The following is a 26402-nucleotide window of genomic DNA, read 5'->3' as shown; positions in this document are numbered from 1 at the left end:
TGGGCCCAGGGAAGGTTTTTCCAGGTACTTCAAAGTTGCCCTCATAATCATTATGTTTGTTTACAGTAGTGCTTGGTTAAACAAAACCTAATGGAGGATTTTGAACTCTGGGTGTCATACAACAGAAAGGGATAATTTATGTGATTAGGAAGCTCTCCAATTTAATATTGGCTTAACAAACAAATTTCAGTGTAGGGAACCACTAGGAGCGTGACAGTTGTTTTTCTTCATCCAGAAACGTTTTATTTTATATTTACTTATGGTTTAAGTTCTGCATATTGAGAACATCTTCAGGCCATGAGACACTACAATTAGAGCTCGCAAACTGAACATCGGACTGCTGAGCTATATTATCATTCCCATGTAAAGGGTGGAGTATGTATCACATCCCCAAACCACCCTCTTCCCTGTGGGATGTGGGTGGAGGGAGCAAAGGAGGAAACATGGGACTGGAAAGAAACTTCTTGCCAGCAAGTCCTGTCAGCAAATCTCATCTTCATAATTAGTCTCTCTTCCCCTAAAACGCACATAAATATCTTACTGAAATTTAAGGATTCAGAACTAAAAGAGAGGCCACAAAAGTCTACAGGCTCAGGGTAATTATTACAGAGATGGTGCTGCAGGAAGCCGTGGGTCATGCTGCTTTAGAGGAGAATAAAAAGCTAGAAGTCATTGCAAGAAATGAATCCTTCTAACATCCCGATCCATTGGAAAATACGGCTCTCTTAAGAACTCATCTTTCAGTCAAAACTAATAGAGTGAGAGATGCCTTGAAAAGACAGATGTCCTGGTGCTGCTCTCTGTTCTCAACTCTTCTCTTGAGCACTTGGCCCATGGATTCTAAAGACTTACCTGGGCTTTAGATTAGGAGGCTGGCAAAGGAAATCCAACAAGGGGTGGCCTTCATTCTACCTGCAGGGCTCCAGCAGGCAGCTTTTTGAAACATCACTGCTTACCGTGGTGAATGCAGTGGGTTTCTCTTATTAGAACAACACAGGAATGATTATTTTTAGAGAGACCTTCATTTTTTTTTGTTCTTCTTTTAGTTAAATAAATTTGTTTGGATGACAAAGGAACATCTTCATTTTTTTCCATCTGAACTTGTTCTCTAACACCTTTATAGTAGTATGTCAGCATCTTGTGATCTTTCAGGTTTTATCCTCGTAATAAAAATGGATGCATTTAAATGTTATTCCCCTTCTGCAGTTCAGTAATAGAAGATGAATGATTTGTTCAGATGCCCCCAAAAAAGTCTGAGGAGCAGTCAGAAATGACTCCAAAATGACAAAACCCTTTGCTGACTCCATTACTGACCTGTGAATCTTTTTTCTCTCTTAACTGTTGCTTCCATTCCTCTCTTGACCTACTCATCTCTTCTTTCTGGTATTGTCAGAGTGCAGGACAGAGACCTATGGCTAATAACCCTTTTGTGTGCACAGTTTTCCTGCGGGCACTTCATCTGGCTTGGGACAGAGCTGTGGGCACCCCTTGAAGAGCTGGCTGCCTGCTGACTCAGGTGTAGCCTTCTGAGGGTGTTAGGTGCTGTTTTAAGAGCTTGCTAACAAAACAACAGATTAACAGTGAAGTTTCTTAATACTCTGTCAGATTATGACCCCACTTTAAGGTGGAATTTAAGGAACTGGCAAGCGAAATGTATTATTTTGATTGCCCATTCTGTGGTGTTGGCTTGTATTGGTCCATTACTCAAACTTGAAATAGGAGTAGTATTTGGGCATTTCCTTGGCATATGGATAGATGCAAGTTGTTGCTTCTGGCCATACACATGTGCTTACACATACATGCAGCACAGGGTGTTTGCACAAGGAGAAAGCTGACATGTGCACATCTCTGCCTGCGTCTGCTTTCCCAGTGCATCTGAAAAGAGAAAGCAAACTCCCCATGAAATAAGCAGCAAGAGCAGAGGCAAGAGGCGAGCTTGCTGCTGATCCTGAGCCTGGCGGCAGATGTGCCGCACAAATCCATCCCGCTGCATCCAGGCTGTTTCCATGGCGATGGAGCAAGGAATCGTGCGTCTCCGCTTGGCTCAGCTCGGTGCGCTCCCCGTGTTCCCCCCCAGCTCTGCTTCTCTCCCTTCAGCCCCGGGAAGGGCAAATGGGGGAATCACAGAGATAGATGGACAGCCAGGGTTTTTCTTCCCCCCCCCCTCCCCGTGAGGCTGGGAGAGCAATGCTCTTCCTGAGAAATAGGGTCTCCCCAGCTGCAGAATAAGTGGGCAGGAGTTTCCCCGAAACGGGAGCCGGTTGCGATTGGCTGCCGTCACCCGCCGTGCCAATGGGAGCCTGCCTGGCCGGCAGCACCACACCATAAGCAAAGCTGGGCGGCACTGGGATCAGGCAACGGTGTGCGGGGGCCCCTCTCACATGGCAGCACAAGGGACGGGGACCATCGGAGAGCCTCACCGGGGACCATCTGCCTCTCGTGCGCACCGTGCCATCCCCGAACAGCAGCATTAAGTCATTTGCTTGCGCTGGTGTGGGAGGCGATATGTCATCAGGAAGGATGGAGCTACGGGATCTCTGTAAGTACAGCTGTGCACTTTGTTGTTCTGCTTCAGCCTGAGCGCGGGTCTGTAAATGGTGTTGTCAGTCAAGGAGTGGCGAAAGCAAATTTGATGCAGCTGCAAATAGCATGAAGATTTTCTTGGATTTGTCTCACAAGTGGTGAGATGTGTTCTTATTAACAGGTCCAGGCACCGAACAAACTCGTTAGCTGCTTGCTTTGCCTTGGGTGGCTGCTCAGCCTAATTGAGATGTGTCTGAGGAAGGATGCTGTGTGCTCTGAGGCATTTCAGGACCCTCTGTGCTTGAGGAGAGTGAGCCACATGGAAGGGAATGCTCCCTGCACGGAACTCCTAGCTGCCCATGTATAGTCACCAGCATCTGTACGCTGATAGCAGGTGCACTGGTACAAGGATTTGTAAAGCACTACTGCAGACCCTGAGCCAAGGAAACACGAGTTGCTCATCATTCACTCCAGTTCTTAGCACAGAGAATTGTTGCTTTTCCTGCCCTCTGTTTTTATTTATTTATTTATTTATTTATTTATTTATTCCAAATTAATTTCTCTTTTGGAGGAGGCTTTAAAAAAGGCATGTAATTCCAAAGCTTTCTCGATTGCTGATGAAAACGTGTGAGTCCATGGTGGGTGTGGAGTGTTTTCTTGTCCACCATTGTAGGGCATGTGTTAGAAGTTTATTCCTCTGCCTGCTGGGATTCTGCTTTTGCTTTTGTACAGTGGAAACAGTGTATTTAGAAGTAGGTCGGAAGGCAGGTGCAAATCTGTCCTTCTGTAGCCCTCTGGGGTTACTTGAGTTACACCAACTGTGAATTTGGCTCAGCACTGTTTGTCTTTTATCAGGTATTTGCCATTAGATGAAGAGCTTTGCAGATTTGGGGCTGGGGGATGATTGCTTAACCCTCTCAGAGGCTGTAGTCATCTTATCTGGTTTGGGAAAACATATAGGAGAGAGGACATACGGGAACAAAAGATGTATTAAAAAGTTTCTGTATTTTTACTCTGTGCTCTAGCCTTGGGTATCAGAAATTTCATATTAACCAAACTAAGTGCACAAGTCACGTGAAACTGACTGCCTTTTAGGGATTCTTTTTTTATGTGTGTGTTGTGTTCATTTTAGAAATAAACACAACATTTCTTTTCCCGGTGCTGGGAGATGCTGGAAAGTGGCATTGCTGCCTGGAAACCTCACACTTAGAGTGTGATTTTTTTGGATAGAGCTTAACTGATCAGCATTGCTATTGAGATGGTGCCTTGCAAGTTGCGTCCGTGGAGCTTATTCTTTCTGCTGAAGGAATCAACATCACCTCAGCTGTTGATGCTGAAAGGAACTGTTGATGTTTTCCAAGAACTGTTTGATCCAAATAAATTAGAAAAATAAAGAACGTACAAAGTAATGCATCAATTCAGTGGGAGTGTCTGCTGTGGAAGGGTATAGTAAGCTCCTCTGTGTGGTGTTGAGTGTTAAACCTGATGGTACTACTAAAGCAGGGAAGCCCTTCATGAGGTTTGAATTATTGGCTTTTCTGAAGACATAGATGCAAGGGATATTTGGGTCACCTTTTATTGAAGTGATTGCCCCAGGTATCCTGTGGCTCTAAGCTTCAAGACAATGTTATCTTCCTAATGTGTAAAAGAGAGAACTGTTGGCTCCTCCTGCAAAACTTATTTTTGTTTAACAATGATGGAAGTGCCCCAAATTAAATTTTTTTGAATAGTTATTTAGCTGCTATGTCACCTTCCCCTGGGACCTGTATCATTTACTTCTATTTCCTCAGCAGTGATCTGGATGAAAATCCCATCACATACAGCAGTCTAGGTAAAGAGATGTGCCCACTTCACATCATAGAGGGGGATGTTTTAATCTAGGCTGAGATATTCCATAAAAAGGTGAGGGGAAGCTTGGAATCTGCTCATCTGGGCATGGTTTGTCTTTGGCTCCAACCTGGCCATTTGGTATGCATCAAAAAGAAGCTCCATTGCACTTTTCTGGGTTTTTATTTCTAAACCTACTACCTTCTGCTTTGTTTTCTGATTGATAATGTGGGAGCCTAGGAGAACATTGTTTCTTAAGGTAACCGCGTCTCTAACATGATGTCTTTGTTCTTGTTAATGCTCCAGGGATATAGTTCAAACAATACAAACCTCTTACATTTCGTCGCTGTCACTAGGCAAATACTCTGTGTCTGCTGAGAGTATCTCCCATAACCTTGTTTGAAGGGATTTGTTTACTTGTCTATCCCTGTGCCTTAGCCGATAAAAGGAGGATGATGGGGCAGGATAGAGGCAGCCTATGACTGTTAAGCTCTGGATAGTGCATTATGTCAGTGTGTCTGCTGGCTTCAAACCACATTATAGTGCCAGAGGTAGAAAAAAATTGTGCTGCAGTCAAAGCCACATTTGCATTAGATTTTTTGACCTTATGGTGTAGAGAACAGTTGCTTGTCACTAGTGCTTGGGGATGATCTATGTGGGGGAAGCATTTCAGATTCCCAGGCTATAAGAGTTCCAGCAACAGAGGAGTGAGTAGGCTTCAGTGAGAGCTGTGGCATGCTGGCAGCAGTTGGGAGGATGCAGAAGCTGAAAAATGCTATCTTGAGATAGCTTTAATTGGTTGCATTGGAAAACACTTGGTTCGACAGGCTCATATGTCTTCTAAAATGCTTGGTGCCAGACCAAGTTGGCATTCTTCCCTTGACTTACACTAAAAGCCACCAGGCATTGATCTGATCTTCAGTCTTACGCTTAAATTTTTCTTGGAAGAGCAAGACTTTTGCAAAGGCAGCAGATTATTTCTCCTCTCCCTTTGCCTCAGCAACAATAATGTTGAAAACTTGAGCTGAATGGGTATTCCCCATCTTCTGACTCATTTCATTGTGCTTTCAGCTTAACGTGTTATCCTTCATCTGCTCACAGAGCCTCATTCCCTTAGGTTTGTCTGTACTGGAAATGTAGAGTACGGAGGTTTCATTTAATGAGGAAGTAGGGCCTTGGATGGCTCTTCACTTTCCATGTGTTCAGAGATACTGAATTGGAATATTTCACTATTTCCCTGGATCTTAACCTTCCTTCTGTTTCAGCAGAAACACTGTGGTCATGCTTGTTTTAGGTAAGTAGATGCAAGACCACCACTCATCAGTTTTGCTTCAGCTGTATTTTTATTTTCATCCAGTTATTTGAGTAATTTTTATGCACCCCAGAAACCAAATACTCTTCTTTCTAGACATCTGTACATCCAAAGGAGTTGTGCACTGTTATAAATGGAACGAGGCTAACAGCTCAAATGAAACGTTTCTTATTTTTGTTTTGTGTTCAGAAAATAAATGCTTTATAAGAAAAGTTAGTCCATATGAGACATGGCATACATAGAACCACATGCCAAGTCACAGACAGCTTTCTCTTCCTATTCCATACATTCACTCTTCATCTCAAATGGCACGTGCACACAACAGAGCACCACCAAGCACAGAGTAAAAGTGGAACAGCATAAAACAAAAACAACTGAATCGTGAAAAACGCATTGATTTGCTTGACACCTATTTTGTTCAGCATTGTGCCACTCTAATCTGAAAACTCCTGTGCGTCACAAAAAGTTTTCAGAACAATAGGAACTGTCAATTGCAGCAGATTTTACAGACCTGTCATTATTCTCCTATTGTCTTGAAGCACTAAGTGGCACACAGAAAGATTTTTGGCAGCATTTCAGTGAGTTGTCTTGTAAAGAGGAATCATGTGTCTCTACTTCATGTATGTTACTGTTTGCAATTAGAATGTTGCCCAGCACAAGCCCCTGGGAGCATATCTGCTCCCATTCCACCGTGCTTATTTTATGGTGCTCATTTATTTTGTCTCTAAAAAAACTATAGATTTCCTTTCACATTTTGACTCAATGTCTTGTAGAGAGCCTGAATTGCTAGAACAAATTAACATCCTGCTCCAGCTGCTGCTCCTTGGGAATGGTGGGAACAGTGACAAAAGCAGAAATTTTTACCTATTAGAGCATCTAGGTCCTCACCTGCTTTAGTGTGAGCAAGCACACTCTTGCTCTGCCCTGTGTTCTTTCCCTTGCTCTCCACTCTCCATCATTAGGAACTACAAGCCATTCTTAGGGACGTCTCTGAATAGAGGCAGGATGAGAAGAGAGATTGGTTTTGTGTTAAGGAGACTCAGTTGGGCAGATCATGTAACTGGACAGTGTTTTGGCATTCATAACTACCTCTTCCTAGTAGTATCATCCACATCCCTACCCAAATGAAATTCCAGTATAGCAGGAATCATGACGTTCACTCTGAAAATGAAAATGTGGATTGAGTTACCCACCCTTATTATCATTAGCTTGCAGAACCCATATGTATTGGAAAAAAAATATATATATATAGCATTTTGAAAAGTCTGCAGAACATAGATCTCTTTTCTGTGGGCTTCACACAACAAATTCTGGCAGGTTTCTCTACTTAAGCATTTAATGGTTTAAAGAAATGATGAGAAAGTCGGGCCCCAGGTGAGAAGTGTGACCTTCATATAAACTAGAACTTTGATTAGCTGTTTTGGATGTTTTAAACTCCTCTGTAATGCACAAAATCACTCTTGTAATGGGGTGAGAAAGGAGATCTTCATATTAATTCTAGCATGCTGTCAAATTAATACATCAAATACTACACTCTTATCCTGAGTTGGTGGACTGCTTTTATCAGTGCTTTTGATGTGGCAATGAAAGTGCTTGTTCCATAGCTACAAACCCAACTCTTTTAGTCTTCCCTTCACTTTGAACATCAGTTTTCTTAAGACTTGGAACATAGTTATATGGAGAGCAGCTTTCACAGATGGGTATTTCAAGATACACATCTGAAGGCATATTAGAAGCCACACAAAGGGATCTCTTTTAAACTAGATTTTCAAGTAGCCTTCTGGCTTGACCTCTTGATCCACTCCCAGTTTGCATTACAAGAAAAAGTATCTACCCACATATGGTTATCTCCACTAAGATCAAAGCTGTCACTTTATTCCGACACCTGTGAGAATGAAATGGATATTAAAAAAAAAAAAAAAAGTGGGGGAAATGGTGAAAGGGTTTGAATGATTTCACATTTATAAAAGGCACGCACCCACGAATCTCAGAAATGATGAGAGTGCTCTCAAGATAAGCTGCAGCTCTTCTTCTCAGAAGCAGCAGAACATTTCTTTATTTGTTAGTCTCACCTAGGTAATTAAACAGACTTAAAAACATAAACAATTATAGATTTTCCAGATCATGCAAATATAGCTCACTTTGCTGTGAAAGTTAATAAGGTTCTAATTTCAGGGTGGATTTTCTGCCTTGGTGTCTAATGGAATCCATTGTAAGGGACGGTGTTATTTTATGCTTCCTTTGGAGTCTCTCCTCATGGTGTGATATCTTTCTCTGTTTCCAGCCTTCTCTGACAAATGTGTAGATTGTCATAGATTTATCCCAGCCCCAGGGAGGGGATCCTGGGGATCTGAAGGACTGCCTTGACTGTCCAATTAGAGATCTTCATCGGTAGAAATGCACCTTGTTCGTCTGTTTGTGTTTCGTGCTGACATGCCTGAAAACAGCAGAGGGGCTTTGCAGAACCCATCTCTCCTCCATGTAGATCATGGACATAAGGCACAGAGGAGTCAAGGTGTGCATTTTGCTGGTGTGCCCATTGCCTCAGCACTATAGGAGCCCTTAGCTTTCAGCTAGACAGGATTTGCCAGAACATGCTGAAGCCAATGCCCTGAACCCCCTAAAAGAGCAGCATGTCCCAGTTCTTGTCACCCCAGCAAAGCTATCGCCCCTTCATCTGATATTTCACCACAATGCTGGGGAACATTGTGGCTTGATCTGTAAGAAAACTAAGTCACGTTCCTTGTCTTCAACACAAGGGGCTAAAATGTGTCTCAGGCATTAGCCACAGGAAGGGAAGAACTATAGGTTACCAGTCTTTCATCTTGTCTCCCTCTGTGCCTTCACAAGGGAGCTTCTCCTCTCCCTTTCCCCATACTCATCTTGTGTAGGATAGAGTTCACCCCTGTGGATGATGAAAGCTTTGATCAGCTTGCTTTTCTGAGGGAAGGCTCTACATTGTCTGTTCTACATTTCTGAGGAGCTTTTCTGAGGGAAGGCTCTACATTGTCTGTTCAGGCTCTCAGGATCATGCTTTGAAACAGTTACAGCTGCAAAGAGGAATAGGATGCACTCAGAAGCTCTCATTTTTACACCTCTAGCTGCTTTGGTGCATAAAGTAAATAGGCAACAGTCACAGTTGTTTCAGGGATAAATTCCTGTTTTTTCACTTCATAACTTACTTTCATAAATCCCTTGCTCAAATTACCAACCCATTTCAAACAAGCACAAAATATTTTGGGGGTTATGTTTACAATGTATATTGTCCTATTTTTAGTCACAAATGGATGTATTCTATTTTCTAATACTACAGAAGAAGTACGAGTGAATCTCAAGCAAAATAAGTTTTGCTTGTTCATGCATTAAACTATAAATCAACCCACTTTTGCATGCAGAATTTCCATCATTCATAAGTCATGGACTCCCTCTCCGGGCTGAACTTTGCACCAATCCCAGTAACAGTTTTCACTGCAAAAGGTTCCAGCCCAGTGAATGTCATGATTTTGAATTTTTAATACAGTTATGATATAAATGGAAACTTCCAACCAAGAATTTATTTAATGGAGTAAAGATCAAGCGTTTCGTGCATAGATCTGAGTGCTAGCATTTGTCATTCATTTGGGAAGACAAACAATTGCTGGATCTGCATCAGGGTTTTTTTGGATTGTAAAGCACTTTGCTGTCAAGCTTCAACAATGACAATGAGATAGTCACCTTTCTAACCCTGCTGTGTGTTACTGAGTATCAGTAATTGAAAGGAACTTCAGTCAAAGAGGTATATGACAGATTTGTAATGTGAAAAATATAGGAAAGCCCCACAGCTAATTATATGATTTTAAACTTAAAACATCTGAGCTCAGTTGCTGTGTGTCCAAGAAGTTTGCTGAGCTATGATTGAGAATCCCAGTTTGCAGTAGTGGGCAGCCAGAATATAATCACGGTGTATAGTTCTTGTGATTGTAAAGAAATGTGCACATTTCATCCTCATCTGCATAGGCAGACACCTGGGTCTGAATTCAGATCACTTTGGATCCTGCCCTTGACATGCTGTCCCCATTCATGCTTCTGTGTCATTGGCACTAGAAATCACATAACCTAACAAGGGGAACATGCATCTCTGACACCTCAGCCAGTTTGGAGCATCTGTATCTAGCTGCAACCAATGCTACAAGACCCTCCGTGAAAAGTGAATGCAGTAGGGTGTATGTGACCTGTGGTTCAGGGTACAGCAGTAATCCTTTGCAAATCCAATTGCCTCACTGCTTATTATTCACTGCTTCTGGCAACTTTTTGCTTGGGATGCAAATTCAGAAGCTGCTAAAAAGGAACACCAATGCAGGAGATGGGACCTTGGCTGCATTGAAACAAGTGTTGCAGCTCCCACCAGTTTCAGTGATCCTAGGTTTGCACCCCAGAATCAAGGGCTCACCTTTCCAGTGGAATGAAGTGGCCAAATTGTACCATTCAGTAAGTCAAAAGACACGTCCTCCTAAGGAGAGTGAAAGATGTCAGAGAGCTCTGTGTGAGCCAGTTGCAAAACAAGAAACAATTTTGATTACTAATACATAAAGAAAAATGTTTGTTCCGCCAGGGATAAAAGCTTGCTCCTTTTTTTTTGCTGTCAGGATGCAGGAAGAAAGGAGGAAAAAAAGGTACTTGTAGTTGGCTGGTGCAGCACAGTCAGTCAAGTTGTTTCATCATTCCAAGTCATTCTGTAGTAGCACTGATTTATTTCGCTGCCTTGCAATTGTCCCCTGTTGATAATTTCAGTTTTGTCAAGGCGTAGGTTTTGTTGAAAACCTGCAAGCTCCTTTTACCTGCAGTGAACAGTAGGAGAACAGGGTAAGATTTTCTCTTTTTCATTGATGCCTATAAATAAACCATGCTAACCCCAAAAACCTTAAGACTGTAGGATTTCATCTTTTTTTTAAAGAATGCTATTTCTAAGCCACATTGACTCAGCAGAAAGATGTAAGCACTTTATATGATAACAGGTTGATAGTCAAGCCCTGATGTGAATGCTCAACTCTTTAATTCCAGCTGTAACATTTTACATTTTACTCTCCAGCAGGCAGGTATAGATGCAGTAGACAGAAAGGAGACCACACTTTATTATATGTGTAATAAATATCTTAGTTATGTGTGTTGCTCTTTAGTTTTCTTTCTGTTTCTTCAGTTGAGTGTGAGGGAGAGAGAATGAGAGAAAAAGGAGATAATTAACCAAATGCATTTAATTGGTATCTAGGAACAGACTGCTTAATAATAAATTCTCTAGTTCCCTACTGCACTAAGCAGAACTACTCACAGGAGCCATTTTATGCAATTCAATGGGATTGTTCCAATGTGTAAGTGCTACCCAAGCATGATTTGAGCCACTTTGAAAATTATATGAGGTTTCTTTGAAAACTGAGTCCCTTGGACATAGGGACAGAAGATTATTATTATTTATACAGTGTACGTGTGCAAAAATCCAATTAGAAATTATTGGAAAATGCAGCTTTGTTTTATGAAGTGGGAGGGGATAACCAGGATGGCTGATGCTGCTGGGGGAGGAGGAATGGTATGTTTTGTGTGTACAGATACAATATACAGTCTGGTTATACTTCTGGTTTCCTTTGTAGCCTTTCAAGACTTCCTACTAATGCAGTTCATGGTCTCATCACTGGAAATGTGAATTTCTGCAGAACATGCAAATCTGTTGTATTGCCAGGTTTATTTCTATTCTTCCTGTTATTCTAAGCAGATTCAAAAGGCTTCTTCAAAATAATGTAGCTAAATTAATACACTGTACTGACAAATGTATGAGTGAAACAGGGATTACAACAGCCTAAAGATGTTACCTACCAGTCAAGTTATTTTCCTGCTGCTATCAGTCTTGAGGAGGAGTTGGGCTCTGAAAATTTTTTACCTAAAAAAGGTCTTTGGTATTAGCTCAAAAAGGAAGAAAAAGAGCAGATTTCTACTGTTTCGTGTGTATTTTCAGAGCTGATGGAGAGGAAGATTAAACTGTGTATGTTTGACAGCATCATTCGAGCACTTGAGTGAAATTCTGTCTGCTCTGCTCTTAATCCTGTGGTAATTCAGGATCTGTAACCACTGATTCCTAAGCATGATAATCCAAACCCCCTGCAGTTGGTGGTGTTGGTCTCATCAAGAGCCTCACTGGCCTTTAAATAGAAAGTAGCTTAATCTGATCGACAGCTAAGTGTTGTTGGATTTTCTTTTAAATGAGTTTGGCTGGTTTAGTGGTTGGTTTCAGTGTAGTGCTTGGGTGTCATTCTTCCTCTTTTGCATCTTTTGATGATGGCCTTACCAAAGTAATTATGAAAATTATCCCTACTTAGGAATCTCACCTGTAGTGAAATCTCAGTTAGCATCATGTAAAAGCTTTTCTCTGTATCCAACAGATTTTAGAAATTTGTTCCCTAAGATAAAGGAATTTAGAAGCATAAATACCTGGATATGCTGTATAACTCATGGTCTTGTTTTCAGCAGTTGAGGGTTTTGGAATGAAATCGTAGTTGTTCACAGATGTTAGCCAGTAGCTTTTCACTGACATCAGTGAGCATTCAGATTGCTCCAGGTTACTATTAGAGAGACACGGTAAATTCGATATTGCCCAAATTGATCTTCTGTCAGAATGTACCTTCTAGACGTATCGTAGGAATAATCTGCAGAAATGCACATGATACTAATTAGACAGGTAGCTACCTAGTAAGTGTTTACTGAATTTACATATAGGATATATAATTGGCCACAAAGATCACCTTTTCCTGAGATTTTTATTACACTTTCTTGAAATCAGGAAAACTGCTGGAGGTTTGTCTCTAAGGCTCTGGCAATGTGAAGTCAGAATCACTGTGTGTGTTGCCAAAGCAGAGGTATGGCTGGAAAATAATCAGCAAAAGCCAAGAGAGGAAAGAAAAGTGCAAGTCCTTGCAGTGTTTGAAGGCAAAGAAGAGTTAACAGTGGGAAAGGCAGAACTGCGAGCCAAGATTTGTTGTGGCTAGCAGTCTGTGTTGTGAAGGGAGAACATTCATGCCATGTCCAAAATGGAAATACCAAGCCCAACCTTGAACAAGAAGGTATTCTTTATATTTGGCAGGCATGCTATCTCTGAGAAACAGCAGGGGAGAAAGCACTGTCTCGTGGTGTTGTTGTTGACTAAGTCAGGCTGATGCAGTCTCTTCAGTTCATCCACCTACCACAGACTTTTTGTCCCTCCAAAAACCAAGGAGGAGAACTTCACCCTTGCCTCCATGGCTTTCTGTCTGGGACATGCATGAGCAGTAATGCTATTCTGACATAGTGGGATGTTGCAGATGCAAAATGTAATGAAGATTCGGTGAAATAGCTCAGACAAATTAAAAATAAACTCGCAACTCGCATCTCTAGGGCTAGGATTTCCCTGCAAATGGCCTGAAATAAAGCATAAACCCAATTTACCGACGTAAACTTGTTATATTAGCCAAGGGCTCTTTTATAATTAAAGCATTGAGATTCTAGTTGCTTAAAAGAGATGTGAAATCTTCTTCAACAAAAGAGGCTTTGTAGAGAGGCAAGAATAACCACTGCAAATACATGAACTCTGAAATTGTTCCTGATGCTCATTTAAACTTGTTTCTAACCCACTGGGTTCAAATGAGGGCCATTTTTCCTTACAATTTAAATTTGTCAGCATCAGAGCAGTCAAACTTTGGCTCTGAAAGAGCTGAAATGTGAACAGTTGTACATCACAGCAGGTGTGAAAATACATGATAGGCAATATCTGGGCATTGTTAAGGTTTAGACGAGATCAGTGATGCCTGCTTGGTGAACCATGCTGGCTCATGGCCGTGGGCTGCTTCACTGTTACATGATTGGGGTTGCCCTGCACTGTGACCAGAGCCAAAGTGTCTTTCCCTTGCACACATCCTTTCTCAGAAGCTTGCAGATTGCCTCTTTGAGGAAAGAAGAATGGAGCAACACTCAAAATAGAGAGCAAGAAGAACGGTCTATGTCAGCTGTTTTGGAGGCAGTAGGTAGATCACCTTCATATTCATATTAAAGAGGCCTTTTCCACCTTCTTTTCCTACAAATGCTGGTATTGGAAAAGGTATTTGAGTGATTCCTGTATCATCTACATTTGTGTCTCCAGCAATATTGGGATGCTTTATTTAATCAAAATGAATAAAAGATGATGTAGCATCTTCATTGTATTGGCCAAATAACGATCATCTTTAAGGAAGAAATTGGAAATGTAAAAGAAAGGCCTCAAAACCATGTCCCTGAGGATTAAAAAATGCTGAGTACTGCAGTGTTTCTGTTCATACTTTGCCCTTTCACCTTCTTTTTTCTTTTCCTATCCTAATGGTGGCAGCTGATGCAATAATGGGCTCCTGCACATTTTTACACCTCAATCACATTTAGAACCTGACAGCTTTATCTTTCAGGAATACGAACACTACTTGCAGCCTACAGCTGAAACAATTAGCTATAAAACAGAAAGCAGCTTCATGGAAAAAAAAAAATAAATAAAATGAAAAGAAAAACCTCCAGCTTGCAGACACATTTCACATTTTAAGAATTTATTAAAAGAAAGCAAAAGAAAAAAATTCAAGTAGGTGAAAAAGCCTCAGAGTACTTAGCTGTATTTTATGGGTTTTGTGACAATAAATGATTTAAACTAAAAGTCATTTGAGAATACACAATAGAAGAAATAGGCTTTGACAACAGCAGAGGGAGAAGAATAGAAATAGTGGTGTTACTATATGTGCCACATGGACTAAAAGCAGCAATTGAAGGGAGGAATTTGACCAAACTCTATGAAAATGTATCCCTATAGCTCTTATTAATGAGTTGTTCTGTTCCTTTCCCAGTTTCTCTTGACCCTTTTCTGAGGGTTAAATTAATCCCTTGTGCAGCTCAGCTGAGGATAATGAAGTTCCCCCAGGGTACCAATGTAGCCCTTGGGTTTGACCTACAGAAGGCTGAGCCTCTGTTCTTCATTCTGTTTTCAGGCAGTTTTGTTTATATTGCATTAATTAAAAACACCTTCTCCATTCCCCAGGCTGTTGTGCTCTCCTGCACAGAATAAAGGATGTTCCAGGGCCCAGCCACTTCCAGCCTATCTATGCCTGTGCAGAGACACAGTGGAAAATGCAGCTAACAGGGGAACTGCACGACCCAGATCATATTTGTGAGCTAAAATGTACATCCTAAAATGCACATTTTAATGCACATGCTAAAATGTTCTGGTAGAGCCTATGTGGGCAACCTTTAAGATGTAAAGGGACTTTGGGTTCAATTCCAGCAGGCTGTTCTGGTGCTCATAGTTCATGATTCTGGAACCACAGGTATTGCTTGCAGTTTATCACTGAGGGAGAGTTCAGTTTGTTGGAGGTGAAAGCAAGGCATTTGACCATGTGGTCATCTGGGATTTGCTCTAGGGTGGCTAAGCTGAAAAGTCTGCTCCAGTTCCTACACGCACCTACAGGTGCTTTTTTTTCTTCAACATTTAAATACATCACTATCCACAAATGGTACCAGTTTGATGCCCTTAATATAAGTTTTATCCAGTGTAAGAGGCAGGCTGCATTTTGGTCCAGAGTTGCCTGATTCTTCTGATTATTTTGCCTGCGGTGCCCTTCCTCTCTCGTTTCTCCTTTCTTTTCTCCCTGGCACACTGTTCTACCTCACTTGTCTTTTATCCTTGCATCCTCTCTTCTATCCTGCCAGTGTGCAGATACCTACGTACCACAGAGCAACCAAGCAGAGATGGTGCTTTGCTGCAGAGCATCACTAGTCACATACCACTGAGAGAGAGAAGTTACCCTTATGACAGCAATCGGAGCACAAAAGCTTTTGGCTCTTTCACCTTGTTTTGTCATGGATGACAATGGATGGCCTCTGACATCTTGAAATTCTTCAGAACAGGTAGCACATATCAGGGTATTGAAATTTGCAAAAGGGAAGTTTCCCATAAGGTCATAACCAACAAGTGAAAATTAAAAAGGAATTTATAGGATGTCCTGACCATATCCCAGTGATGTTTGTGATGGCCAGGCTGTGTGCTGGTCCTTTGCCACTGTAGCTGTTGGGTTACTTGGCTGTTGTTTGCTAAGAGGGAGCAGTGGTTGGCTCAGAAGGTCTTTTTTCAAGGTCTTCAGTTGCGTTGCATTTGTTTTGCACTGATTTTAGAGAATGCTGATTAATGTAAATCATCTTGTATTACGACACTTGACCAAGGCCTATAATCATGCCACTACTTCAGCTGTGTCTGACTGACAAGACCCCAGATTAAGCTGAGCACTTACAGCAAGGAGTCCCCTCTTTGCCAGCTGGGAGGCTGGAACCAGCTGCTTTCTGAAATTTGAACGAAGAAATGAAGGAACATCCAAACTGCTTTATAAAATTGTCTCTTTCTCATTACCCTAATCACATAAATATGCTGAAGGCTGCAATCAGGAGTATTTTTTCTCTCTTTTTTTTTTTTTAATTATTTTTTCCCCTTTAAATCAAGCTCAGAAAAAAAAAAAAAAAAAAAAAGTTAATGAACATCGTACTGAAAGGATCACTCAAGTCATCCAGGTCCCATCCCTGCAACTCAGTAGTAGACATTAGAACAGAGGAGATCACTCTGCTTCTGTTCCCTATGTCTTGTTGCATGCTACATTTCCCAGTGCCCTTTAAGCCATGTTGATCTACATAGAAAACTGAGTGCCCTGTATAATGTGCTGTGGTATAGATCAAGAGGACAGATTTCAGTATCCTGAGATATATTTCATTTCTTAAATGAAGTAGTGTCACCTCCGAGAATTACATTTTTGAATGAAGTTCCTAATAAGGTAGAGGAAAAATCCCCAACATATTCACCTCTGAGAATTACATTTTTGAATGAAGTTCCTAATGAGGTAGAGGAAAAATCCCCAACATATTCAGTTACAGTACTACATGTTGCTTTCCCAGCTCAGTGTGGCTGTGATTTAAGCCCATTTTTCCCATTCACTCACTTAGATGTAGCAGTTCCCAATCTTTAGTACTTGAGAGAAGGAAAGCATGGAAGGATTAAGTGATGTATCCAAGATCATACATACAGAGGCATCTGTGGCAGTCAGCAGTTAGATCAGCGCATCCTAAATGTCAGCACGCAGTGTGTAATTTAAAGGACTGGCCCACTTCCTTTGCTTTGTAGTATTTTAAATGAGAAAATAGCCTTTAGATAGTATTCCTAATATGATCCTTGCTAAGTTTTTAGACTTGGCTTTACTAAAGTACTGGAAATTGGTAATACTTAGCCTATATTTAAACAGAATTCCTGGTCCAGTACTTAATCTCAAGCTGTCTTTTCTCATTACTATTGCCATGAGTTTTCTCTGAAGGAGTATTCTTACTGCTGTCAAAGCTTAACAAATGAGGCGTGGTTTCACAGGTGAAGGCTTGGGGCTTTGTTTGATTTCTGGCACGACAAACATTTATCTGATCAACATGGAGCAATGGCAAAGTGATGGCTAAACCAGATCGCACAATAGAAGCATAGATTTTGCAAATGGAATGGAATGAAATACAGTGAAATGGAATGAAAAGCACTGTTCTGGGTGTGGGTTGCTCTGAGTGCAGAAGAACTGGAGGTCCTGTGGCATTCTCTTGGTTTAAGTGCCAAGGACAAGAATTGCACAGTTGTGGAAATGCCTCACGCTCCACTTACGACAAGATCCTTTAATAGCAGTAGTTTGATCCTGTGAGGTCTTGAGCATTATCAGCCCTCCACATTTTCGTTATCAGTCGACAAGAATAAAAATTGACTCCTAATGCAAGGAGACAAGAACAGAAAATTCTCAAAAAATAAATTAAAAATTGACATCTATAAGCCTTTTGTTTTTTCCTTTCCACAACTGGGCATCTCTGCATTGTATATAACATCCCCACTTAGCATAGCAGATAAAAGTCATGTCTGTGGCTCCATTTGTCTAACAAGTCTTCCTGCAGGCTCTCTAGTACTTACCCTGGGGGGAGTTTGTAGACCTTATCTAAGAGGAGAAATTATTTTGTTGTGGCTTTGACATGTTCTTTAAACAATATTCAGAAACCATCTGAAACCAAAGCATATAAAGAGGATCCTTTTTGTGAGTCTCAGTGGAGAAAGCAAGAGTGAGAAATTTCTGTGTGCTGTTTTCTGGCTTTAGTCTGCATCCTAGCCCTTGGTTAGGAAGCTGTTTAAATCATAGGACATGGTAGTTAATATTGACACAAACAAAAGAAGTTTAAAGACTTCCTGCTGCTGTTCAGTGTTCTCATTCACCTGCTCCCCTCATCATTTAGATGATGCCTCAGACTGGTGTATTTAACTGATGTCCTGCTTACGTTGGTGCAAGATCATGTAATGCATTTTTCATTTGACAGAGTAATTCAATCCTTATTCTTCATAGGATCTATTGAAAAATGCTTCCATTGCTCGTGCTCTAAGATCTGCCCTGTTTTCTCCAGCCCTGACTTGTGAGCTGGGAGGATATGTAGATTGCCTTCAGATTGTATGGCAGAATGCTAATCCACTGGCAGATGAGACTCCTTTAGATTTGTACCCAAAGCACTCTTAGGAGCTGGGTTTGAACCCTGAACCACTTTCATTTACTGCAGCAGTTACCCTCTTGCATTAGTTGAAATGGAAAGTTGAATAGAATTTTCTCTCTGATTGCAGAAAAACTTATTTTTATAATACTGACCATCACAAGATCTGTAAGGAGAGAGTGACAGCCTCTGCTTAGCCACCCAGACACCAGCAGAAGCCGGTCCTGCTGCCTTGTGCTGTCCTAGCAGTGCTGGAAAAACTGGGGCAGAAACCAGGGGTTGGTTCCTCCTTCTCACCTACAAGGAGTCAGGCTTGAGGCCGCTCAAACATTTCATTCCCAGGGCTTGGCTGTAAAATTTTAGTTCATTTTTAAAGGAAAATACACTACAATTTTGCTTGAAAAATTCTCCTCTGTTTGAAAATAATGGCTATGTTTACAACAGCAGCAGCAGCAGCAGCCAAATTTTCAGGAAGGAAACCTTGTTGTTTGGGGGCTGGGAAGATTGCTTCTAGTAATGTAAAATCTCAGCTTGGCATTGGCAAGGAAATGGCATGCTGCTACTGAAACAGGGCAAAGAAATGGGCTCTTCAGGGCTGACATCCCTTTAGCTTCCCTGCATTCTGGAGGATCCCCAAGGCCCCATGGAAACCAGATGCATTCCTGCTGCAACAATTACTGTAACCAACCCTTGCTGGAAGAGAACATTTAGGGGGGAAAACGTTACAGTATTTTCTTTTGGAAAATTCCACTATTGACATGAAAAGCAGCAGGGTAACAGCAAAGATGGATTGCAAATTTTGACAGCGCCGACAGGTAAATATTGGCTTTGTGCAAACAAGTTTCTATAAATAACCTGTCTGCTCCAGAAACTCCACAGATGGCAGCGGGGCTGCTGGGGTATTGATTTACCCACTGTGCTCAGTGCAGAAAAGCACAGCTGTCAGCTTTGCTGTTCTCGTTCAGAGTGCTGCTCCAGCTCCTGCTGAGAGCTGCGTGCCTTGTTCACCATTTTTCTTTGGCAAGTGGTGATGAAGATTAAGAGCCCAGAAGAAATAATTTGAAAGAAAAACCTACCGGAGCAACTATGAACAAATGAACGAGGGTAGAGAGTAACTCTAGAAAAAACTATGTGTGTATCCACACTTGCAAAAGCAAGAACTCTCTCTCTTGCTCAGTCTATGTCAGGTAATTTCATACAGCTTACAGGAGCGGTCTGCAGAAATTCAGGAGAGTACAGTGGACTTGAAGGGAGGGTGAGGGCAGCTTGCAAAGGAGCAATAAAGAGCTTATGCATTGAGGAGAAAGAGCCAAAATTGAGGCGTACAACCTGATGGTTATCTTTCAGCGGGCCTTACATGCAAACAGAGGTTCTGCCAAAAATTCCTAACAACTGTCCGATAGGCAAATACAAATAAAACAGCCACCATCTGCTTTTTGGCTCAAGTGACCCTTCAGAGGGCAGCCTAAATCTCAGGATTATGATTTTTGGACGTCAGTCGATGAGCACTATCACTGTCTCATTAGGAAAAAAGGTTCATTTACAGTCATAGTGTTGGGATTTGCATTTTGAAAGAATGCCTCAGATATCATAATTCGCTTCCCTCAAAATGGTTGCCTGTGGTGCAGGTTCACTCTAAAGGCTTGTCAGTTAGCAGAACTATGCATCTCCTACAGTAGACACAGCATGTGCCTTTTGGGGGCACTTTCTGCTGTTTTTCTGTGTAATCTCTGTGTAATTGCACAGTCAGCCAAGATAATGAAGTTCTTCTGTCATTGTAGCTAGATCTGCATCAAGGATTTTTGCCCAGAACAACTGGATGCAGCTTTCTGTTGTTAAATGTTGTGTGGTAGCTTTGGGCACTTTTCTTTGGTCTCATCTTTTAACAAATAGCTGGCATGGCTAACATGGCACTGACCAAGAAGTAAAGATCTGACCTACTTGAAATAAACAGTTAAAAGAAATCTTTTTTCAATTCATTTGTTCAGTTTGTGAACTCAAGTTTAGATGGGGCTGACTGTCATCCCTCCTGAAAGTGCTGAGGCTGTGAGAGTCTGTGGGGCCATGCAAATATCTTGTGATTGTTGGGGATAATTATCATTACTTTGTATAATAAATATTTTCAATATTCAGTATATTTCAATATAGTTTAAATAGGTAAACCATAAGTAACGGCACAAAGTATTGTCAAGAGACTTTCTTAGTTGCAGAATGTTAATAGATTGAAGGAGCTAAATGCTAAGCACTGCTGGAGAGAGAGAATTTCTATTGCCTTAGTTTATTTTTAGGCATTTTAAATGTTAAGGAAGCTGGTATATATCTTGTAGGAGAACTTACGTTGTTGCATACAAAGCTGTTCTTTTCACATACTGAAATTCTGCCTTGCTAAAATGAGCGGAAAGCATCTTGACTCCTGAGCTGTAGGTCAGTAAATTCACAAACACAAGGACAAGTCAAGAAGCTAGGACATACTATTGCCCATCCTGTTTGCAGCTGAACCCCACAACTCACTAAATCCCTGCTACCATCCCTGTTTGCTTCTCCAGAGCATGCTGAGCATAGAGCTGCTTCATCTTTCATGCCTCGATGCATTGATGAGGTGTGCAGAGTACAAAAGGAATTGAGTGTGGTGTGCTAAATATTTTAAGGCCAGATAGACTACACTGCAGTTAGAGAGACTTCAAGCATTTTGTTAGATTTTCCTGCATATATAATGTATAAATATAGATTTCTACATCGTATGTATTTATAAAGATGTATACAATGTAGAAATACATTGTTTGAAATACTTATGTCTCAAGATTTTCCTGAAATCAGAGTCCACTCTGTTTTGGAATCTCCTTTCTCATGTCACAGATGCAGCAGAGGAATAAAATACCAATTCGTGTCTCTCAGAGGAGAGCAGAAAGGCATCCTGTAGGACTATAATGCAGTGTGATGTGGGCTGTCACTGCTGTGTCCTGCTGAGAGGCTTGCTGACCTGTGAGCTATTGCGTCCTCTCTCTCTCATTCCAAGCATAGTTCGTGACATTCTCATCGTCGTGTAATTGCAGTCTTTTCTTAAACCTGACCTGTAGAAAGAGAGGGAAGAGTTACGTTTGGAGAAAGCAGCACCAAAGTATTCCCAGACGACATTCAGCTTCAGCTGAACTGTAATAACTCCATGGCTGGTGATGTGGACTGTTTACATGGACTGGGCATGTGCCTGTCTAGGGATATTCAAGGATAATTACAGACTTTTCCAAGGCCTATTTTTATTTTTTAGAGGAGATGTCTGGGTTTTCGAGTAGATGTTACTCAACAATACGGAGCCATCAGCATTGGATGCAGCTTATCGTAAGAGCTGTGTCAGATCATTTGGGATTTCAACAGCAAGGTGATAAAGCCTCTGAAATGTTAGACGAGCAGTAAATAAACTTTAGAGGTAGAAAGTGATCCCCTACTCTGAATGTATTCACCTAAGGAATCTTAAAAGCCTACCTAGGATATATGTGCCTACTCTAGTTCACAACAGTTATTGCCGTTCAAATAAATGCCATTGTTTTTTCTGCAGTGTGTTCCTTTGGCAAGTAATGAAACTGCTCCTGATTTACGATTGTGAGATAAAGAAAAAGAGGGAAAAGTGACTAGTTTTCAGTGTGATTAACTTTAAGTGAAAAGCTGCACAACTAAAAGGAATTTCTGCATTGCCATCTGAACAAATACAGACGTTATCCATTGATGGCAAAAGTAAGCATATTGCATGAAGGGACATTTAAACTGTAGTGTGTGCTGAGACTGCCTGTACACTGCACAGTAGTATACATTAATATACATTAGTGAGAGACCTGTACATCCTCCATAGTGTTTTCCTGGGACAATGATTTTTTATCTCTCTGTCAAAGTCTGTCATGCATTACAGCAAGTGAATGTTCTCCTAGTTTAATCACTAATCTGCCTGTGTGTCAGTAAATATGTTGCCATGGGCGCTACAATAGCAGAACTGAAAGATGAGCTTTTGCTTGGTTGGAGCTTAAAAAACACCTGTTTGTATTTTTGATACTAACTCGTTCATCACGAATGAGGATAAAGAAGCATATGTTTCTTTAGAATTTAGTTATAGAAACATTTTTCACGTGCACTTTCCAATATATGAATAATATTTACTGTATGTTCGTTACTTGTAGTGTCTGGACAAAGCTTTTATGGGGCTTCACGTTTCTACACCAGATTGTTTTCCAGTAGTGCAGACTTCTACATATGATCGACAAGCAGAAATCACATCCCTTTGCTTCACTCCAAGATGAACAATACCCATCCTGCTTATTGCTGAGTCCCATTATTTAACATTCAGCTTCTTCCCTGAACTATATACTATGCTTCCAGAATAGTGCATAATGAATTACTTAGCTGTGCAGATTTTAATCCCAGACTGACTCATCCCTTAGTTGTTCGTGGCCGTGGGTTTGTTTGTTTGATTTACTTTTCTTTTTTAAGGAAAGAAGATTAAACTGTATTAAACTGGTTTGTTTTGTTAGCATGTGTGGCGATGAGTCTGTGACCTACATTTATGGTGGGTAGTACTCTTGCCCTATATCTGAATAACAAATGACAGAAACATTAGTATGGGTTGACCTCTTTTTGGAATATTTTTGGGGCATTTTATATCAAAGGAAAATACCGAGATAACAATCTTCAATTAAATTCTAATAAAATCCAGAGGAAAAGTAACTAGAGTTATTTCTATTACATAGTGTGTAATAGAATGCTTGAATTGGATGGGGCCTTAAAGATCATTTACTTAATGCATATACCAAATTACTAGGAAATGATTAAAGAGCAAATCTGGAGTCAAAAGAATTGAAGATTTTTTTCTTTCTTTCTTTCTTTTTTTTTACATGGCAGATGCTCAGGGACAAAATGACACAGGTAGAAGTTGCATCCTGCAGTCTGTATCTGTTTTGAAAGGTGCTTTTATCAAATCTGAGCAGTGTTAACAAGTAAGCCTTATAAGCTGGCTTTCTCTAGATGCTCCAGAAAGTCAGTCTAAGTCTGTATGCACGAGTCTTTGGCCTGTTAGTGCTCTGAAGGCCTTAACCTCCAAGAAGTGCACATGAAAACATAGGCATTGCCCTTTCTTTCCCTGATGGCAATGCTGCATTGTTGTGCTGAGGGAAGAGCATGTTTGTAGCCTCTGTTAACACTAATGGGCTTCTCTGTTCAATAGGAGCATCTAACCTCGGACATAGTTTACATCATCAATATTGCTGTCAAAATTGCATATTTTCCCCTTGAAAATTACTGACATGGTAAGCAGTTTTTTGAGGAACTATTCTAAGCTGAAACAAATGAATTACTTCTGATTCTTTGAAAGTAATTTGTTACCCAGTAGGTCTTCGGCACTATAAGAAAAGAATGCAAGAAAAAGGAAAAAAAAAAATTGAAGATTTTTAGTATTCAAACCAATGTGATAGTCTATTATTTGCAATCTAGTGTCAGTAGTGACTCACAATTGAAAAAATGTAACAAGAGGGAGTTCCTCTGGAGGAGTAAATAGCAATTTACCAAGTCTCCATGTCCTTTGGCAGTCCATTTTCGAACTGCTGTCCAAACCAAGGTCTGAGGTTTTATTATTTCTAGAAATACATACTGGCTACAACCTGCTCTGAATTGGAACATATATCAGTGGTATAAATAATGTTCACACTTCTGGGAAACTGAACTAAAAGGTCACTTTTTCAACAAATTTACAAACTGCCAAAAACACACCAGCCTTGTCATTGAATTTTTAGCAGCTTTCTTTTTCCATGTGGAGTCCAGAGGGCAATGTCCCATAGCATAAAGGCAGCACCTGAAGGATGCAGCAGCTGTTCCGTGTAGATCGACTTGCATTTGTTTATTTCAGTTCACATTTGTTGGAATTCATGTGTCATGGGTTTGCTACATATATTCAGCAGCTCTACTTATTTTTCATCCTGGATCCTGCGTATTGTATTTGAAGGCTTTCAGCGAGGATTTTATTCTGCTGGAGAAACACAGCTTGGAGGACCTCAGTTAAAGACTGAAAACAATCGGAAAGGCGGTGGGAAATAAATATTGGGAGGGCAATATGGGGCCTGGGGAATGGTTATTTAATAGAAATGTAGCTGAGAGGTGACTGATAAGATTTTTAGCATAACTGGAAAAAAATCCAAGTTATCAATCAGATGTCAGAAAACCTTTTTCCCTTTGCTCACAGAAAAACGTGCAGCTTGTATTTTTTCTTTCACTTTAAGTATAGCATTTCCAAATCTTTTTGGACAGTAAATTATATAGCCATGCATAAGTCACAAAGACTTTTTCCTTGTGCTACAGTATACGGAGATTATCAGATAGTCGAACATTTCTTTCAGCTTTTCTTTTTCCTTTTGTTTTTGTACACCCTTTGTCAAGGCATTGAGGTGCTAATACAAGAATTTCTAGGACATCCTTAAAAACCTGCTGATTTCAACAACCCCTGCAGGATAGGTGGCTGTGATAAGTGTTCTCTAGCTGCACATTATCTCTTGATCGTACTCTTTCTGAGGCATAGGGAGAAGTCTTTCAGATTCCTTTGTCCTAGCTTCCAGAGAGCTTTAACAACCAGGTCCAGAGAGCTTTAGCATCGAGGACCAGGACTTCACAGAGGTGAAGGTTTAAATTAAAGTGTGAGCTAATTCAGTTGATTCTCATCTACAAGTGCCCTTGAGAAGCCAGGTGAATGGTGCCCAGCTTTGTCCTACATTTATTCCTGCTGCAGCCAGTAGACCTCCTGTATGTGGGCTGTAGAGATGGTCTTTCAATGCAACCTTTTGGAAAAATAATAGGAAATGGTAAAAACACTATTCCTTGTTATTTTTCTAAATTGAATTTCGCATGGTTGGGATCTCAGTGCAAAGGTATGTGGGATTTTCATAAGGATATGCTGATATTTATGGGAACCACTTGAAGGCTAAGGGAGACCTGGATGGAAGTAACCTTTCATAATGTTTCTGAAGGAAAAAATACGCATTTGTATTTTTATTCAAAGCTTAAATAACAAATTCATGGCTAAAGCCAACAGGCAGGTTACATTCTTTGACTTCAAATAATAATTCCAGTACTGTTTCCAGGTTCTGCTTCACCCATTTAAATTACTTTTGCCCAGAACAGTGAGAGTGCTATAATGGAAACTGGTTTATAATAGAAACTGTTATATTTGTTTATTTTGAATGCGCCTCACAATGTGGTTCCTCATGTTTTTCTATGAATTGATGTACTTCCAATTTATCAGGGCATATGATTTTTGTGAAGGATGAGCAAGTAGGGTGGTTAGGGTTTTCGTGGCACGAGTTTTAAATATTCTCTCATCTTACACATACAAACATGCATACTTTGCTTTCTCCCTCCTTAGAAAATCACTGTAAAAGCATTTCATGATTGCAGTTTTAATAACAGTTGATTTTAGGATATTTTTAATAACATCTGGATAGAAGCCTGATTTTTCAGTTGTAGTTTTTACATAAATGCTTACTAGAAATTGTGTCCTGAAGTGGATAATCACAAGTACTGTGAGCTGACTGAATATTTGTACAAACATACTATTAAAGATTGGTCATCCTGGTTTGAAGAACAGTTATGAAAAATGAAATGCTAAAGCGGCAATAGAAATTCAGCAGATGGAAACCTGTCAGCTGCTAAAAGCTAAAAATGTAAACTTGTAGTGTAGGTTGTAATACTAAAGGAAACTTCAACATTGACAGGATTTCTACACCTATCCAAAGGTATGTTTATAAAAGTGGACTCAGGCATTTAAATGAAAATGGTTTGGGGAAGCTAAGGCGTCCTAGAGGAGGCTAAGTGTTCTTCATTGGTGGTAAATTCAGCCATGGTTTTATATTTTAAAGTGAGCTGGGGAATGGGGTCATTGGCACTTGACATCTGTTCCCTTTTTTCTATGCTGTGAATTTTCATAACTTTCATGCCTGGGAAGAAACAGATGAACGTGGAATTAATTACTTAACAAAAGCTCGTTACAACCAATGAAAACTGGGTTGGGAATGAAGCCTGTAACACACCTGTGCCAAATTAATTATTTAGTTGGTATGTTTTCTTGCTCATTCAGTTAAATGGTTCCACTCTCTAGTCTGAAACCTGCTCACTGTGTGTCCTTTTCAGGAGCATGGCACCAACCATTCAGTCTACAGGTAAACAAGGG

At 40.6% G+C, this 26402-nt stretch overlaps 1 protein-coding gene across 15 annotated transcripts in view; it reads left to right on the top strand.

The window, feature by feature from the left end:
* Nucleotides 1-26402, top strand: part of ELMO1 (engulfment and cell motility 1) — a 295982-nt gene that overhangs the window by 214801 nt on the left and 54779 nt on the right. Inside the window, exon 1 of one of the 15 annotated variants that reach the window (XM_090142306.1) lies at nt 1058-2539. The exons of 12 other annotated variants lie outside the window; for them this stretch is intronic. Coding sequence is in view for 1 of the 3 variants with exons in the window: in XM_031590453.2 (XP_031446313.1) it covers nt 26314-26391 (78 nt within the window). In the remaining 2 variants the exon portion in view is untranslated. Of the gene's footprint in view, nt 1-1057; nt 2540-21006; nt 26392-26402 lie in introns of those variants that run through there. 2 more of the 15 variants (XM_031590453.2, XM_090142307.1) reach the window with 2 other exon arrangements.

The sequence above is a fragment of the Phasianus colchicus genome, chromosome 6, assembly GCF_987193195.1.
Source record: "Phasianus colchicus chromosome 6, bPhaCol1.hap1.1, whole genome shotgun sequence".
Lineage (NCBI taxonomy): Eukaryota > Metazoa > Chordata > Aves > Galliformes > Phasianidae > Phasianus > Phasianus colchicus.
The sequence above is the reverse complement of the archived record's forward strand: the minus strand, read 5'-3'. Positions and strand labels throughout refer to the sequence as shown.